This window comes from Phaenicophaeus curvirostris, chromosome 2 (assembly GCF_032191515.1).
Source record: "Phaenicophaeus curvirostris isolate KB17595 chromosome 2, BPBGC_Pcur_1.0, whole genome shotgun sequence".
Classification (NCBI taxonomy): domain Eukaryota; kingdom Metazoa; phylum Chordata; class Aves; order Cuculiformes; family Cuculidae; genus Phaenicophaeus; species Phaenicophaeus curvirostris.
Genome location: NC_091393.1, coordinates 10,159,405 through 10,177,343, shown reverse-complemented (window position 1 = coordinate 10,177,343; position 17,939 = coordinate 10,159,405). Strand labels below are relative to the sequence as shown.

General features: G+C 37.5%; 2 protein-coding genes across 3 annotated transcripts in view; one reads left to right on the top strand and one right to left on the bottom strand.

Annotated features, from left to right (window-relative positions):
- SMIM8 (small integral membrane protein 8) overlaps positions 1-17,939 on the top strand; it is a 723,388-nt gene that overhangs the window by 214,025 nt on the left and 491,424 nt on the right. The gene's annotated exons all lie outside the window — the stretch shown is intronic.
- Positions 1-17,939, bottom strand: part of SNX14 (sorting nexin 14) — a 50,421-nt gene that overhangs the window by 4,159 nt on the left and 28,323 nt on the right. For both annotated transcript variants that reach the window (XM_069851220.1, XM_069851221.1), the window contains 9 exons: positions 15,156-15,288; positions 11,890-12,091; positions 11,228-11,311; positions 10,991-11,091; positions 10,633-10,744; positions 8,779-8,819; positions 8,506-8,625; positions 1,637-1,760; positions 987-1,151 (listed from right to left, as the gene is read on the bottom strand). In XM_069851220.1, coding sequence (XP_069707321.1) covers positions 987-1,151; positions 1,637-1,760; positions 8,506-8,625; positions 8,779-8,819; positions 10,633-10,744; positions 10,991-11,091; positions 11,228-11,311; positions 11,890-12,091; positions 15,156-15,288 — 1,082 coding nt within the window. The remainder of the gene's footprint in view (positions 1-986; positions 1,152-1,636; positions 1,761-8,505; positions 8,626-8,778; positions 8,820-10,632; positions 10,745-10,990; positions 11,092-11,227; positions 11,312-11,889; positions 12,092-15,155; positions 15,289-17,939) is intronic.

Here is a 17,939-nt window from a genome sequence, read left to right as displayed (position 1 = left end):
TGACATATAAAACATGTTTTTGATTACAGCTTCAAAGTTGAGCTTCTTTTCCATATGATCTTGACTGAGAGAATTCTGGCCTTGCCAGATAATAGTCTTTTGCTTATATTGGCCCAGCTGAATCCTCTGTGGAGGACAATCTTTTGTCAATTTGTTTCCATTTTTTTCAAATTTTTAAAGCATTATCTTCTAGGCTTTGATCAATTCTATTTTAGGTTAGCTATGACCTCCTTACTTACAATTTCCCTTGTATTTCCAAAACTACAGGCAGTATTTATACCTTGTGCTAAAACACTGTCTGGAACTGTCAAAAATTTCAGATTTATTTGTGCATGAAAAAACAAGACTCGTTGCTTATCAATGTTAAGCACTTAGTTTCAGGTTTAGGTTCTGATTTATTCCTTCCCTCTTCTGCCTTTCACAAGCTTTCTTTTTGGCTTGATAAAGACAGAGCTATCTTGATTCCAGAGCTCTGGCCAGATGTGTTGCTTGGATTAGGTTGTAATCAGATGAAACTTATCTACAGTTGTGAGGTAGTTTTAATCATTTTTTTTTCAACCTCTCCTCCTTTCCCCTGTCTGAAGGTCAAGAACACTCAAGCCCCCTCAAAAGCCCACCACAACAAAAAGATTAACAAAGGACTGCAATGTAGCAGACAAGGGAAAAGTAATTTAAAGATTGTACGAAATATTTGCACTCTGATAAACTGAACTGCCTTTTTTTCTGTTTTTCTTTTTCTTCGTACACCGTAGCAGAGTACTATTCATAATATTTTTTTTCCTGTAATCATCGATGGACAAACACAGCTAACTTGGCATCTTTCCACAATGAACTTTTGGAATCTTCTCGTAGGCCAACGTGGCTTTCAAAACTCCACTAGTTTTTATCAAGCATTGCAAAGTTTAGTATTTGGAAACTTAAAAGATGGGATTTCGAACACCAAACTAAAGCAGTATTTTCACATCAAAGCTGTGACTTCTACTAACCTCTCAGCAGTGTTATCAGAGAAACCAACCGGTGCTCCTGAAACAGCTGTTCTAACTTACAATGCAGGTAATAGTCAGTGTACAGTTCCAACGTATTTTTGAAGAGAATTCTTCCTCCCATCAAGAGGTGATGCAGCCAGTCAGGAATGCGGAAAACTACCCTACCTGCAAAGTTACAGTAACGCACATTTATAAGGTTCTCCTAGTAATGACGATAAAGGAGTCACTTATTCAAAACCAAAAAAAGAAAGTAAAGATTGCAAACAAGCAAATATTATTTTAGTTCTCTTAACGCAATCCTGAAGAATCCCTGTTCTTCAGACTGATTATCAAATATTTCACTATTTTTATTAATCAGTTCCCAGAGTATAACAGCGGACCAGGCACATCTGAGAAAAGGGAAGGGACCTACTCCCATAAGCTCATGCTCTGAGTTGCAGAAAGAAAGAGACATAACGAAACAACTGAGCAATAACAAATGATAAGTTATGATATCATAGCACAGCAATAAAGACTTTTAAAGAATGACTGTGTTCTTAAGCTGTATATTGTTAAGCTTGCAGGTAATGAATTATATATGATTACCACAACAGAATTTTATTTCTTGGCGAAGAACCAAATAAAAATAATTAAGAGAAATCACTTCTTACCAACATACATTAAGTAGTCATAGACTCCTTCTACAGGCATCACTTCCATGAAGTAGTTCTGATTTTGTCGTCTTTCTGTATTCTCTGACCGGTTTGCATTATTCTTAAATAAATCATTGAAAAGCTACAAACAGAAACATAAGACTGAAAAGGCTGCATTCAAAGGCAAAAGGATAGCCGTCAGTTCCTTGTGTCTTTTTTTTAATTAGAATTTAATTTTTTCCAGAGCTTTCAAAGAACTAATCTGTTTTCCTTTTTAATTTTATTTTTTTAAACTCTTCACTTTCCAAAGGGCAGAAAAAATAAAGAACACATCACATGTTGCCAAAATACCCGACAACCAAAATAACCTAGATTCAGAACAAATCAGCAGGGTGACCAAAGCATTAATTTGTGAGCTCTGTTGCTCCCAATACTTTCACGTATCTAGGCTTTTATCACAAGTTTTGATTCCTTTGTTGCTCCCTGTTCTGTCAATGAAGAGCATAAAGAATATTGAGTTTGTCAGCCTTAAATCACAAGGAAACCCTACAACATCCAAACGTTTCTAGAATTTCCTGTTGGCCTCCTTTTTGAAATAAATACAATGGTTTCTGGATGAAATAGCCAACCTTTTACCCAGAGAAATACCTTTTATCCCTGCCAGTTTGATTATTTATAGCAAAAACTTCATGAATCTCTCAGTTACTGAAGTTTGGGCTTCCTTCCATTTATCCCATTTCTCATTTTATTCCTTTATCCTTCTGTTTTCCCATTTTCACCACCACAATCCTTGCATTTCCTTGCCTTTGGTTCTTCCCCAGGAGATACCATTATAACATTTGTAAAATCCCAAGTAGCTGAGCTCTTCCCTGCATCCCCTAAGGAGTCCCATACCACCTAGGCACTGCTCCTTCCCCCCCATCCCTCCCAGATCTGTGTGCTCCAGCAGCTGGAAAGGAGGAGTTCTCTGAATCCTGAGCCTCTCCACATTCAACAATACCTAGCAGTCACCACTAACCATTCATTTTAAACCATTTTGTCCTAAAACTGTTGTTCTAAAGATAAAACAAACATTACACAAAAGCCAAGTTTCTAAAAAAAACCCAACAAAACAAAACAAAAACAATAAAACCCAGAACTGGAACCAAATGCAATGTAATTGTAACGTTGCCTCATCTGAGGTGATTGCTACTGACACAGATTTTTCCCAAATTAAAAACAATTCCAAAGAACAGGAAGTAATTTACTTATAGATGGTTCACTTTCTGTAAAGCAATTCTTCCCAAAATAAGTAAGGCAATAAAACATCCAAATCACAACAGGCTCTGATTCATGCAAGTCTCAAAACAGAATGCTCTGCGCTCTTCGGAGAAATTATATCAGGAAATCTGGCAAGACTCAGGTTTTGACTTGTACTTCTTCAGGCACTTTCTTTTGTTAAGTGCTGAACTGCTGGCATTATCTTCACAAAGTTCACTCAAACTTAACACCACCAAGTTATTACATAAGGTACATGAAAGAGCAAATGCGGTTAGTGCACTGCTGAATGACTGGCATCCAGGAAAGTAATAAACCTAAAAAGAACACATAATTGTTCACACCTACTGTACGAAAGCACACACGGTATGTTGTTTAAAAAAAAAGACTGTACAAAATTGAAGTCTATATCGTCCTCAATCCCAGGACACTGGGAAAGTTTTAGTTGAATTACTGTAACTTAAACAAGAGCCTCATTTCTTTTTTAGATACACCCTATGACGTGACAGAGGCGATACAAACTGACTCAACTCAAACTAGGCCATTGTACATGCAGATACAGGTTCAGGCCAAACTATATCAGTAAAGGCAGACCAGGAGGTGATTCATTAAAAAAAAAAAAAATCCAATGAGCAGTTTTTATGAAGAACCGCACTATTTCAGTCAAGTGTGTATTCTACAGGTGTTAGTGATGAAATCTGAAGGGTGTAGCAACCATCACACAAAGTGACGTTACACTGCATGTTTACTCAGAAGGTGTTTTGCACTTTGCAGGATTTTGGCTCAGATGAAAGCCAAGTGAAAAACATACAACTGGATATCTAATAAAAAAGCTGGGATTATATTCACAATTCAGATAAGCACAGGATTTTGCTTTTAAGTGTTAATATTTGAGACGTGATATAATGCTCACTGTTGTAATTAGACTAAAAAAAGACAAGCAATCATTGTTGATATATTTGAGATTAACCGGTAACAGTGATTATAACCATGAAATATTCTTAAGAGGCTTTCAATAAGGAAATTCCACAGATTGGTACTGGTCAATAATGAAAGCCAAGCTCTTGAAGCAGGTGAAAGATGAAAGGCCTGTATTAAGAAAGAGACCAAAGTAATCCCTTGTGCAACAGGCTATTGTACCTCAGTGGGAAAAGGTAGCAAAATAAGTATGAATACTTACAGGAAGTGCCTAATAGAAAAAATAAATTTACTCAGGTGTTAGTGAGTGCATATGCAGATATACACCCAGAAATTCCAGCCTAGGTGTTAAGTTTACAGAAGTAATACCACGATTATGAACAATATCCACAGCCAGAGGCAGGAACCTCTCCACCATTTTTCCAGCTCATTTGCAAAGCACAGATGAGAACACCAAAATGTTAAGAAGAAAGGATGTACACAGTGTCTGAATCTCATCAGTTAGTGTATTGAAAAGTAACCGTGTCTTTCTCCAAGTCACTATGTATAAACACACATTATACTGTTGGTGTTCCAAGAGCAGCTTATTGCTGTTGGCAGATCATCACAAGCCAGCAGAACAATACACCTTTTTAGGCAGATTTTATGAAGTCTTAAGCTATTCTAGCAAGTCCAACGAAAGCACATTTAGAAGATGAATGAGCTACTTGCAGACCTTCAGAATAGACATGTAGGTGGGGAAGTCAGAAATCCTGTTGGTGTCCCTAGGACAGGGGAGCAGGGTTTTTTTGTTCACTTGTTTTAAGCAAGGATACTGGTGACTCTTCCAGTCTAGGGGTGCTGATACAGGATAAAATCCAACCGCTACTGGCAGTACTAAGGTTGACTACCCATGTTCATCATGCATTTTTAACTAGAAGTATTTCCACCAATATTTAAAACATACAAACATATACACACACTGGGAACACTCAAAAGGAAGAAGGATGCAGAAAATCTTTCAGAGAAGTAGGCACATTTCTGATTGAACCCTAGCTTTCAGCAGCCTGACAGCCTTTCAGGCATTTCTTATTCAACATGTTAACAAAAAGGTAGCCTGAGTGTACCCTATTCATGGCAAAAGGAGTTGGCAACACAAGCACCGACAAACTCAGCGGATTCCAACATGTTGGTACTAGAATAAATAGATCTGTGTCGAAGTATTTGGGGACACTCTGGTAATACAGCCATCAGCTGGAAATCAACTCTAGCATTTACCAAAAAAAAATCTGTGTTGAAGAACTTTCTTGCTATGACATCTTCTCACAGATGGGCACTCCAAGTGCCAGTGTTCCGTCTCTTCACCTGCTTGATAGATCTCATTAACTCTATACTGGCAGCTCACACAATCCTGGTACAGACATTTAGCATTCATTTCCATCACCAGCTTCTGCTGGGTAAGGCTGCCAGGCTACTGCACAGTGCTTATATATTCAAAAAAACATCATGTTGCACAATAGAAGTTAAAATGCAGAACTGAACAACTGAAATCTATGCCAGATATAGCTGGGGGGTAGGGATGGGTGCCTCAGTCTGCCTTTGGTCTGGCCTCTGGACCGAACACCCCTTGGTGCCTGCACTCCGAGACAGCATTTTCCAGCTTAGTGCCATCTGAAATAAATTCAGTTAATGAGTTCTAAGACAGCATCCTAGTATGGAGAGAAAATGCAATAAGCAGCGATGATCAGGAGATTCACCTCCAAGAAACATCAACTGATCTGAACTATAATAAAACAATCTGGCAAATGAAACCAGTGGGGCTTACAAATCAAATCCAAGAAGTGACAAGATGTAAACAGCAGTGTTCTGGCATAAAGCTCTTATCAAGCATGGGCTGACTCGAGAAAGAGAAAAGTGTCTTCCAAAGAAGGCACAAGCTCCCCAACACATAAGCAAACGGGATGAATTTCACCATGTGCACGGTCAAAACTGCTAGTGTAACTTGAACACAAACAGATACAGAGTATCTGATCATGAATTGTCTTGTAGCATCCCTAGAGGGAAAGGGTCTTGAGTGCCCATTAATAAATAATAATCATAGCTCTGCAGGAGACAGACTGAAGGCTGAAACTTTCCATCCATTTACAGCAAATGTCTCCCCAAAACAAAACAGATTTTGTCTAGGAAAGAAAAAAGAAAATCTAAAATATATGTACAAACAATGACTTATTCACAGAATAGCTCACTAGAATGAAGTTGCTTAGAAAAACAGTGAACTCGCACAATAGATAGCGAGAAGATGAGGAGGACCATGGCTAGCCTCATCTTTTTTTCTACCTGCAAAGAAACTCTAATCCTTTGACAAAAGCACCTCCTACTGGGTAATTGGAAGTATTAGTAACAGCTTTGACTCAGACTCCACAAACTTGTGTCTCCAGTGGAGTGCACGTGCTGGCAGTTAGTCAGCAGTGGTGAGGAGGTTTCCCCCTACAACACTATTCTGGAAATGACATTAGAAAACAGAAGGTAGTAAAGATCTACAATCTGCTTAAGGAAACTTCAGTATTCCAAAATGAAAGGCAAAGTGCTGGCAGCTCTCGGGTTTCCTGGGATCACCATGGTTGAAATGAACTGGGAAAACCTCATTTAAGACTCAATTTATTTTCAGATGTTCCTTTACAAGAATAACATACTGATAGCACAGAGAATGAGTTTGCATTTTAACTGAGCAATGCTATATAGATTTGTTTAACCTTTTACAATCCAAAATGGTTTTGAACATCACTTTAAAGGAATAATTTGGATCCTTTAATGAAGTTTCTCAAGCAAACTAAGGAAAAAAACCTTGTCTTCTTAGGTGTGGTTCAGAGCACAAATCTTGTTGCTCAATACTTTAAGTATCTTAAATATATTAAAACTACAAATGTCAGTAAATCTTGACAGACCACAGTAAAAAAAATTAACTGATTTTTCATACCATGCTGTAGTATGCTGTCAGCTGTTTTATAAAAAACATTTTAAGCATTTATGCACGTACTGTCTCCAGCACATCAAAACATCTATATCCGATTTTCAGAACTGTTAATACATTTATACCCTCTGGTGAAGAGACAGCAACAGTAAAATATCTTAATCCTGGAAATAGCGTCCAAGGTAACAGAGGACTTGTAATGAAGGATACTGATTTTGTGTGCGCACACATATAAGCTAACATTACAACACTGCCTGTGGCAATTCAGACTTCAGGTTTAGAAGATGAAATCTAAACGAGTTAATAGATTTAACTGCCTTTGTACTTAATCAGTATAAAAGTTTTCTAGCTGTGAATTATGTGTCTTAACACTGTTAAAATGTCCCTAGTGTAAAAAAAAAAAAGAAAGGGTCCATTTTTAGAACAACTCATCACCCACAAGAGCCATAAATGGGTCCAAGGATTCTAGCTCCTGCAAAACAAGAATGAGCATAGACTGAACTTTTCACCAATACTTTTCCAGCCTTCAATTTATTTCCAACTGAAAAAAATTCAAGAGCTGGACACTATTTCCCTACAGGTATTCATCCTGAATATATTTCCTTTTTGTGGAATCCTCCAGTCTCACCTTAACATTGTTTCAACTTCTAGTATTCACATCATCTTTTGGCAGAGTTCCACAAATCTAATAACCATTGCAAGAGCTACCACATTTTATTTTGAACGTGGCATCTACCCCCTTAAAGCCTCTCTGTTTCTGCACTTGAAGAAAAAGTAAGAAGACCCTTTATAATTTAGACTATTGTACAACTCCAGTTTATCACTTCACAAAATTAAGTGTCCCAGCTTACACAGTCGAGTTTCAACACCTCTTCCTAAAGTAAACAAGACAGCAGAAAACCATATACTACCTAGTTTCCTTTTAGAACCTCACACATGGCAAAGTGTAGTTGCATTAAATACTTCGTTCCAAATCACATCAACTCTGTAACACTGAGCTTGGGTCTCCAAAATCCTAGTCCAAAAACCAATATTCCTTTGTAAATTAAATACATTAACACTCTCCAGCAGTATAACACAGAAACAGACCAGTGCCTTTTTAAAGCCTCTGAAGCTAACAAAGACTTTTACATAATTTTTACTAGCCACACATATAGGAAGATTAAGAAAGGAACTATCGTATCCCACAGCCAAGTAAAAGGTTAAAATTGAAAGTGCTGGGCTTTAACTGTGGCAATGGTAGAGGGAGAAACCATACTTACTTTACATAGTTAACCTAGTATATACACCAGGCAATGAATTGTATACTAACATTTTAAAGGCAGATAAACAGCTATCAGCTCATTGACAACTCCAGCACTCTGACAAGCCACACTTTCATCAAACACTCCAGCTCTTCACTTCGAAAACGAAGCTCCCTTACGGCATTAAAATATTCCCCATTTTATACCTTTGCCTTCCCCCCTTTTCTCTCTCTGTACTTCACCGGCTCTCTACTCTGTATCCTCACACCAAAATCCACCAAGAATCAAAAAAAAAACAAAACAAAAAACAACAAGCCTCAAGATTCATTCAGACTAAGAAATTTACAAGACAGGAGAAGAAAACGCTATTTGCACTACTATTCTCTCTCCTGTGAAAAGACAACACAAAAAATTAAGCTGTTAAGCTGTGCGTTTTTTCTGTTTACTCTTTGCATTTTCAAAGTATGGCAAATTTTCCCCGCTCTTATAGAATGGGGAAAGAAGACAACTTACTGTACCTTCTTGTTGTTTTCTGAAGTGGGACTTAAAATGGTAAGCTCAGGCCTACATGGTTTAGGCTTTGGAGATTCACAGGAGTTGATAAAATTCATGATGAATGGCTCCAAATGCTGACCTTTCTGAAATGAGATATCAGTGACCTGTCACTCGCATAATTATAGAACAAAAATCAAAATATTTAGTTTCTAAACAAATTTTTGACTAGCCTACAAGTTAGTAAGTATGTAAAATTAGTTACTGAAGTTAAAATGTTGGCAATCTGGAAGACTTACCTCTTTCATTAGCTTTCCTGGGACAGATTTTATAATTTTACCTATAGTTAGAAAAAAAACAAAAGCTTTCTGTTATCACTGCTTAATCTTACAGACATTTTGTTCTGCTACATTTTATGTACTCATTGTTAAGTATTTAATGTAAATATACAATAGTTTTTTAAATCTGTAATTTTTTTTAATTTGGTACAAAAACCTATGAAAATAAAATCTTCTACATATTCAACTTATAACTTAATGCCTAGTACTCCTCAAGAAAAGATATTAAACATAAGAAAAATATACAGGCTATTGAGAAGAGGAGGCTGAGAAGAGACCTTATCATTCTCTAGAACTACCTAAAAGGAGGTTGTAGACAGGTGGGTTTTGCTCTCCCTAGTGAGAGGTGATAGGAAAAGAAGGAATGGCCTCAAACTGCACCAAGGGAAGCTTAGATTGGACATTAGGAAGAATTTCTTCACAGAAAGGGTTATCAAGCACTGGCAGAGGCTGTCGGGGGTGGGGGGTGGTTGAGTCACCAACCCTGGAGGTGTTTAAAACACGTGTAGAAGAGGTTCTTGGAAGTACAATTTAGTAGTGGACAGGTATGGCTGGACTTGATGATCTCAAAGGTCTTTTCCAACCTAATGAGTCTATGATTATCTGAATACTTTTTATTTTAAAAAAAGGCAAAGCTCTCTATACCTGCCTTCATAATTTTTCTAGAGGCTCAAACATAAACAGCTATACCAGCACAACAGCACTACTATATGACACTATAGGTGTAAATTTCTGTATTTTTCTTCAGACTTCATAAACATCTATCACACAAGAAATCACAAAAACTGAGATTGTCCTCTTTTCCTGAATACATCAGGTAATCTGGAATGATTCTGGAAGCAACCAGTCTTGGAACACTGGTGAGTGAAGTTTTACCAGCTGGACAGGCTACAGCTGTGGTCTTAAAAATCAGCTCTTCTGTCCTACTAAGGCTATCAGGATACAGCCTATTAACACTAAAAAAGGAAAGCATCTAGGATCAGTTTTATTTTAAGCACTACATTTACAATAATATCTGTGTTATCTACATGTCATTAAATTTGGAACTTACATCAAGCAGCACGTACAATGATCAAATGATAAGAAAATTGCTCATTCTCACAAAAAGCCCTAACGAAATGTCAAGACTTTCTTTAATGATGTTTATGAAAGTGAAACATTCTCAGACATGAGATGCATTATAGTAAACATCATAATAATAAACTTTTTTTATCTACATACAGTTGTATCTAGAGGGGATATATGAAACAAACCAAAGCCCTTTAACTGAAAAACTCATTTAACAATTTAGTAAGCAACCACGAGAATGGCCACCTCCGCAGGTTTACACTATGACCAGGAGAAACAGAAATGCAGTGGTGGCACAGTTCAGAGACAGCTTTCCGGGACCACACTGGTCCCAGACCTCAAGTGCTATAACACACGAAGACACAATGCTCATCAAATTGACCTTACTAGTTCCGACCCATTATCCTGAGACAGCTACATTGCACCCAAGCTGTAAAGTCACAGTGCAGTCTACCTTTTGCATTTTTTATCAACTATTATGTAAAACAGCAAGAATTTTTCAGCTTCTCAATTTCCATTTGGCCTGTCTATAGCACATACACCACTGGCTCAAATTCCATTAAGTAGCTAATGTCAAAATAGATCTAGCTAATACTAGAAATATTAAACCTAAAGGTCTAGTTAATATTAGAAATATTAACTATCACAGTTCTCAGATTAAAATTATCTATTCATTTCTACTATCGTTCAACCACAGTATCTACCGTATTAAAATATATTAGCAAAAACAACCAGCATATTACATACCAAGATTCACATCAGGCAACATTTTATCAAGAAACTGAGTCTCTCCTCCATTAGGGGATAAGAAGTCAGCTAAAAGCTGGCTGTTACTTAGTTCTGGATGTTGCAGAAGTTTCTTTGAGACAGAAGGAAAGAAAGAAGTATAAGTATTTAAAATTAATCTTTAAAAATTAGTTTCTCTAAAGCAAAAAGATAGTGCCATTTGCCAAAGATTTCTGTTTTCAGTCACATGAAACTTTAATTACACTCGACCAACCGAACTCCTTCTGCAACTCAAGTTATTGAAAAAAAGCATATATTCTTTTATTAGTTTTATATTGTTAGTTTTAGAATATTCTTTGCTCCAAAATTTGTCCAATACCTGCAGATATTCCTGAAACTCCTCTCTCTTGGATTTTAAGAATTCATAGTTCTTGGGGCCAATGATTCTCTTTGAGGGAAGCTGAGCATCGGGAAACGTACCTGACAAAAATATCGAGGAGATTAAATTATTATTGCAACACAGCAAACATTGATTTCATTATTTTAAATTTCAGATTGGTACTGAATGATAATCACAGCAGTGGAAAAGTGGTTTTCCAGATGATAGGGAACATACCATGAAATTCCGTTAGCTTTGACTCAAGTACATAAAATTCAAGATACCTCCTGTAGACAGACCAGTGTTCAGGTTCATGCCCAACTAGGGGGGAAAAAGAAAGATGATATTAAAAATAAACCAGGTTTTGTGCCACTTGAGAGACAACAGCAATAGCAAACATATGATGGATTATTATAGGAAAAACCTCAATTATATGAGTCCTCATATTGCAGTAACATTGCAAAAACAAAAAGCAGACAAGTAATTTAAGTGTTAGATTAAAATGCATACATAGACAGCTATGTTATCACCTCATCCATGGGAATCACTAAAATCTAAACAATGGAGCGCTGCATCATTCCAAGATTTATATAGGGGTGACTATATTGCATCTATTTTATGATATGCCTAGTGTTTATCATATGAATAGCAGGATCATTATTTTTGGGAAGAGAAAATCTCTTTGATATGAAATCTAAACAGAACTGATCCATGTAAAGGAGTCAGTTCTCAACTTACAAACATTAAATATGATCATTTAGATACCAAACACATTTTCTCAAGACTTTTTAAGTCATTATTCAAAAATCAGAAAATCACGCATGCATATACACTGGAACAGCCGTCAGAATTTGAGTTCATTTTCAAATGACATTTTATTTATCCACAATATTGCATACCTGCTCTTCTATCATTTCTCTCTACATCAATGCAGAACACAGGAATTCTTTCCTTTCTGTCTTTTCTTTCCAAGGAGGGATCATCAAAAAAGTCTACATATGGGATGCTAATTTTCCATGCAGCAAGGTTACGGGGTGTATTTGGAGTACTAACAGCCTCCTCAGGAGAATCATCTTCCATCACCATAACACCTTCTTCAATCTGTAAAGATTCAAACATCAAGATCTACAGTTCTATTTCAATTGGTTCAGTCTATCTTAGCAGAACCTGAATACAATAGCAGAACACAAATTGAGTCTTTAAGTACACATCACTAAGTATCATAGAATTATAGAAAGGGTTGGACTGGAAAGGACCTTGAACATCATCTAGTCCCAACGCCACTGCCATGGGCAGGGACGTGTCACACTAGATCAGTTTGCTCAAAGAACAAAAAAAAATCTATTTCATCAATGGGATTTTCATGCAGATTAATTTCTATTTTCATATCCACTGCAAAAAGTTAGGAATCTTTAGTGAGAGTTGAAAATTTTCCTAGGACTATTAAGTTCCATTTCTGATAATTCAGAGTTAAAAAAGGGGCAGGAGGAATAGAAGTACTAAATGAGACGGCTGGAAGAATTCCTTAGACACAGCCTGAGTCCTACAGGAACCAGCCTGGGTCCAACAGATTTAGCTGCCCTGTATTTTACAGCATACTAGGACCCAAACCGAAGACTCGAGCCTACCAGGTCAGGCCCAAAAAGCTTTCTAAACACAACAAGAGACAGAAGCAAACCAAGATAGCAGGTCTACCACCTCCACAGCTGAGTGCAACAGAATATTAAACACACATGAACCTGAGTTACTCTGCAAGGTGCAAAGCAGCCACAATTGGGACTGAATTATTCCTGTAGCCCAGAGTTATTTTTAAGCAAAGCCTTAGAAAGCCTTACTACATTCCCCATCAGACCCAGCTTCAGCATCACACTCCCAGAAACAGATGAACCAGGCAGCAGATGAAAAAACATTACAGAAAGAGCAGATACACGATAGAAAAGATATGATAGAAATAGTAGAACAACATTTCACGACAGCAACTCCAAGTCAACATCTTGACTTTCTGCAAATGGGGCAGCATGAACTAGGTGCAATGTGCACTTACTCCCATCCTGGGAGGGCTGAGCTACTGGCTGCCAAAATTATCCCTTTTTCATCTATTGTGACTAACCATGCACATTTGCATTAGCACTAAATATGCAATCTCAACTAGGATCTCCTTGTGAAAATGAAAGGCCATTCTAGAAACACTCAAACTTACCTGATCCTGTATTTTTTAAAAAATAAATGATTCTATGATTATGCATGCACTTGACTGAAACAATTTCTGCCTACATTTTCTGGTTCGTTCTTTCTTTGGTTTACTACTGTTTGCGGTTGTTATCTCCTCCCATTTATTTAGTTTCATACACTGGACTATTCCATCAGCTTATACAGTAATTATACTCCCAGCACTGCAGAGTCCGTATAAGGCTTTGAGCAGGTAGAGGTAATTTGTTTTTAAATTGCTCACAAAGGGACCACAACCTACTTGTCTGCCTCCTTCACCTGGCCCTTCTGAGGGCTGTATTGAGCCATCAGCAAAGTTTCACATGCTCCTAACCTCCTTCACCAGATTCCTCACTTGAATTCTAGCCTAGTTCTGGTAATAATCCTATGTAAATTTGCAGATTTTTCCCCTATGACAACCACAGCACCTGCACTACACACACTAATGTAAGCCAGGGAGTATGGATTTATGGAGTTTTTAATACTTTTTCCAAACAGATTACCAACATGTAATAGTTACAAGTTGTCTCAGCCTATTTCTGTTTGTTTCATCCAACAAAGCCACAAATTCTAGACTACAAGGTCTTCTGGTTGCCTTAGGAACAATACCTGTGCTTTAATATGCAAAATATTTTTTGTTATACTTAAAATACAACTGACATTGCTAACACATCTTTCTACCCCTGTGTGATTTCCTAAGATCACATGGATATTTCCTATAGGCTTTAACTGCAATCAGCATGACTTTGTCAAAAAAAAGAAAAAAGGAACATTGTTCAATTTCTGTCACAATGCACGCAAGTCCATTCCACTACCATTCTTTACCTTGAATCTTACCTTGATCCTTACCTTGAATCCACCAAGCTTACATTAGCATCAATTACTTAAATATCTAATGAGAATCTATGCAGGATGAAATAGCTCTGGTATCCCCCTATACCTAAACTCATCAAAAGTTGCTAAGTTTGTGTGCTACACTGCCACCATCTTACAATTATACTGTCATTTCCCAGGTCATGTTTTTCCTTTCCCAGAGAGCTCTTCCTTTGACCCTATGGATGCCTCAGTACTTATCGTAACATTATTAGTGTTGAATTCTGTATGTTCCATATTCATCCATTAAGTCACGGCTCTGTCCAGCTCTTTGGACACACAGTGACCTTAGAACAGTTTAGTGTTTTCTCTTCCCATTTCTTCTTCACACCCACAGGTACCAAGAGAAGAGACTTAAGTATTTCCCAAACTTTGTCTAAGGGGGTTTTAGTAAGATGTAGTACCCTGTCTTTATTTAACGAAGGGATTTGAGACGATGCTGCATTTGAAATTTTCCATTCTGCTTAAGTTCAAATGATTCTGTCCATCTGAAAGTCTTCCTTAGTAAGGATCAGACTCTATATTGTCTGCCTTTCTCGCGGAATTCTGTAACTTCTTACAAGTAACTTCTTTTGCTCTAGCACAAACCAATGTCCTTTCTCTGAGCTCTGCTACTTCAATTATACCTCTACTAATTCCTCTACTATAGGGGAATTATACTTCCATGCCCTCAGCTAGCAGAATCTACAAAAGCAATGCTGCAAAACTAACCCATTGTCTTGTCTGCAAGCTTCCTAAAAGTGCACTTGATCCCACTGTCTATGTCACTGATGAAGATATGAAACAGCACGAGTGCCAGTGAAAAAAATTATGACCAGATGAAAAGCCGTGTATGCAGTTCTATGCATGTCTTATCATCCAGAATTTTAAAATAGCATGGCAACTTTCTAGAGAAAAATTCATTGACTGGAAAAATGTCCAATACTGCTACTTTTAGTACTTCTCTGCATTAAAGCAATAATCTAAGAGGCACGCCAACTAGGGATGTGGCCTTGGCTTGTGAATGAATACAGGGAAAACAAGGGAAAAAAAAACAAACCATCAAAACCAAAGACTTAAAGGCAAATCTAAACCTTTTACTCACAAAGTCATCTTCTCCTTCATTTAAGTTATAGTTAGGCAACATAGCTCCTTCCATCGCAGAACTCTTGAATACACCTTTTATTTTGTTGCCTATTCTGCTGATTCCAAATGATTCTCCTCTCTTCTGTGTGGTCCTAGAATTACAGAAGTCAGAGTTCACAACACAAGGCATATTATTACACAGCAGCTCAGCAGGCCATTCTCTTCTCTGCAAATGATGCACAAACACCTTTATAAACAAGTAGCCAATATATTTACAATTCCACGTAAATAGAAATTCTTACGGCAAATTTGTTCTCTGCTGGATTAGCGAAATTTCTGGGATTCCCATACATTTAACCATGAGCAAACATTAACACTGGTAATGGTATCCCAGTAATGCAGGACACAGAATAAACAATTTTTGTTTTGACAGCAGGAACTGTCGCATTGCTAAAGGCAAGCACACCAGGGTCACTAACTGTCCTTTTCCATGTACTCATCCTTGAACATTTATCCATTCTTGCCAAGTACTAAGTGGTGTAGTTAGATGCACTGTTTAACGTAAACATCTTAGAATTTTACAAGCATCTATGATTCAAGATAGATCTTGACTTTTAAGCATTAGGGACAGATAAAAGGAATGTGCAAGGAGCAAGACTGAACATGAGAGAAAACAGATGGAACTGAAGAATCTTGGCTTGAAGAGCCAGGTCTGATGACAGAAAGACAAAGACTTTTTTTTTAAAGTCTTGCCATTTAAGACAAAACATCAAAAAAGTAACAAGGTACAGAAAAAGAAAGGTAATTGGGCAGGAGGCACACTCCTTACTGAGAGAACAGATTTTATAGCATTTTTATGCTCTTAAATGAGACCTGACACTGAAGATTATTTCTTATCCAGAAATGCCAGTAATTCTGGAAAGAAAAAATGTTTCTGTTTAATTAAAGTAATCAGCCTGAGGTTACTTATTCTGATTCAATAAATACAGTTGATAGGCAAGTTAAAAACCAACAGTGATCTGCAAAATCAAAGACTCAAAACTTTATAGATTATTGAGATTAAAAGCAAAATTAGTACTTTAGAGGACAAAGGAAAATCCCAAGTGTATATTTCTCCTTTAAAACAAAAAAAATATTAACTTCTGAACAGTAGTACCCACAGAACAGCAAAAAACAGTACGTAAAGTGTCTTGACCGCCTGTAAAACCACGCTGACAACATCAACTGCTGACCTGAAACACGCATGTGCGTTACTATCTTCCTGTTTATAATTTTGCCCAGACTGCATACATGCCTAAAATTGCATTAATAAACTACTGCTTTTCCAAGTCTTTTGCTTCTTCTATCTTATATTATTATCAGTTCCAAAGGAGACAGGCACCATCTATCTTATTTATCTCTGCTAACCAAAGATAAGCTTGCTTGGCTGTTTCAAGTCTAAATCCACGTTTGAACAATTTTACTGCATTTTTAAACAACTTCCACATGTTATTGTGCTGAACTGAACTTTTTCACACTGGGGACCTACCTGAATCTTGTTCAAGAGCTTAAACACTAGGCTAGCAAAACACAAACCTTATTCAGACAAAACTGGATAGTTTTTCTAGAAGGGCCTGGCCTGACTCTAATGTTTTCATCATTCCTGTGAAAACTTGTGTAGTTCTCAAGATTTGGAGCAAAAACTTTTAATTTGCACAAGGTTAAAGATTTGACGAAAGCACTCCAGCCTCAGCTCAGTTCTTTCCTGCACTGCCCATTCTTCAGCTGAAAGCAGAACACACCCTTGGCTCTAACTGCAGTACTGAGTTGGTCCCAATCCTATACCTAGGAACCACCTAGGAACCACCTAGGAACTTAATGGATACAGAGCAATCACTAAACTGGAAAAGGTATAAAGTGATGAAGCAGGATGGGTTTCTTCTGACAGTAAGAGACAAATTCAGGGCAGACATTGGTGAATAAGAAGGTGCACAGACACATGGTGGACAACGTACGGAGAAAACATAGGACTGGTTCGTCAAAAATCCTTGAGCAAGCAGACAGAACACAAATGAGATTAGTTGACCATGGAAAAAAATCTGTGGATGTTAGCAGAGGCAGACAGACAACAGGACGATCAAACTTTTGAAGAAGCAGAGCAAGAATAATAAAATATATATATATAAAAAAAACCAGGCATCAGGATGAAAATCTAATAGATTCACTGGTTAAGCACAAATAGGAGAAAGAAGTTGAGGCTAGATAGAAAGGAAGAGATGGGGCTGCAACATTATCAAGTTAAAGGCATGACAGAAGAAAGAGGAGAGGTGGTGGTTAGTTAGAATAGAGACCAAGTCTTTCGAGACCTATCTTCCTGGGAAAAGCATCCCACTCCCTCTAGTGCTGATCCACCTAACAGCACTGCTAGATTGCCTTGTTGCTTTCTTGGCAGTGCCCTGATTGAAGAGTCCACAGGTTCCAGCATTCCTGATAAATGATGTGATGAAAAGAGATTGGAAAACTTACTGGTTTGTTTCTTGTTGTTTTGTTGGATGTTTTTTTAATACTCTACAAGTCACACATACCTAACGTTAAAAAATTGCAATTGTTAACTCTACGGCTGGGAATTGCAGACCAGAAACTGCATTAGTGCCCCTGTGCACTTTGTTATGCTTTTCCCACAGGACCCCTGCCTCAATCAGCACACTGAACTGATCTTCACAAGTGATCAGCCAAGGCTATGGACCTGAAGAATGCTGCTGTGAATCTTGGCGGGTCAAGAAGTACCAGACAAGCTGCACGTATCAGGCTAGACATTTACATG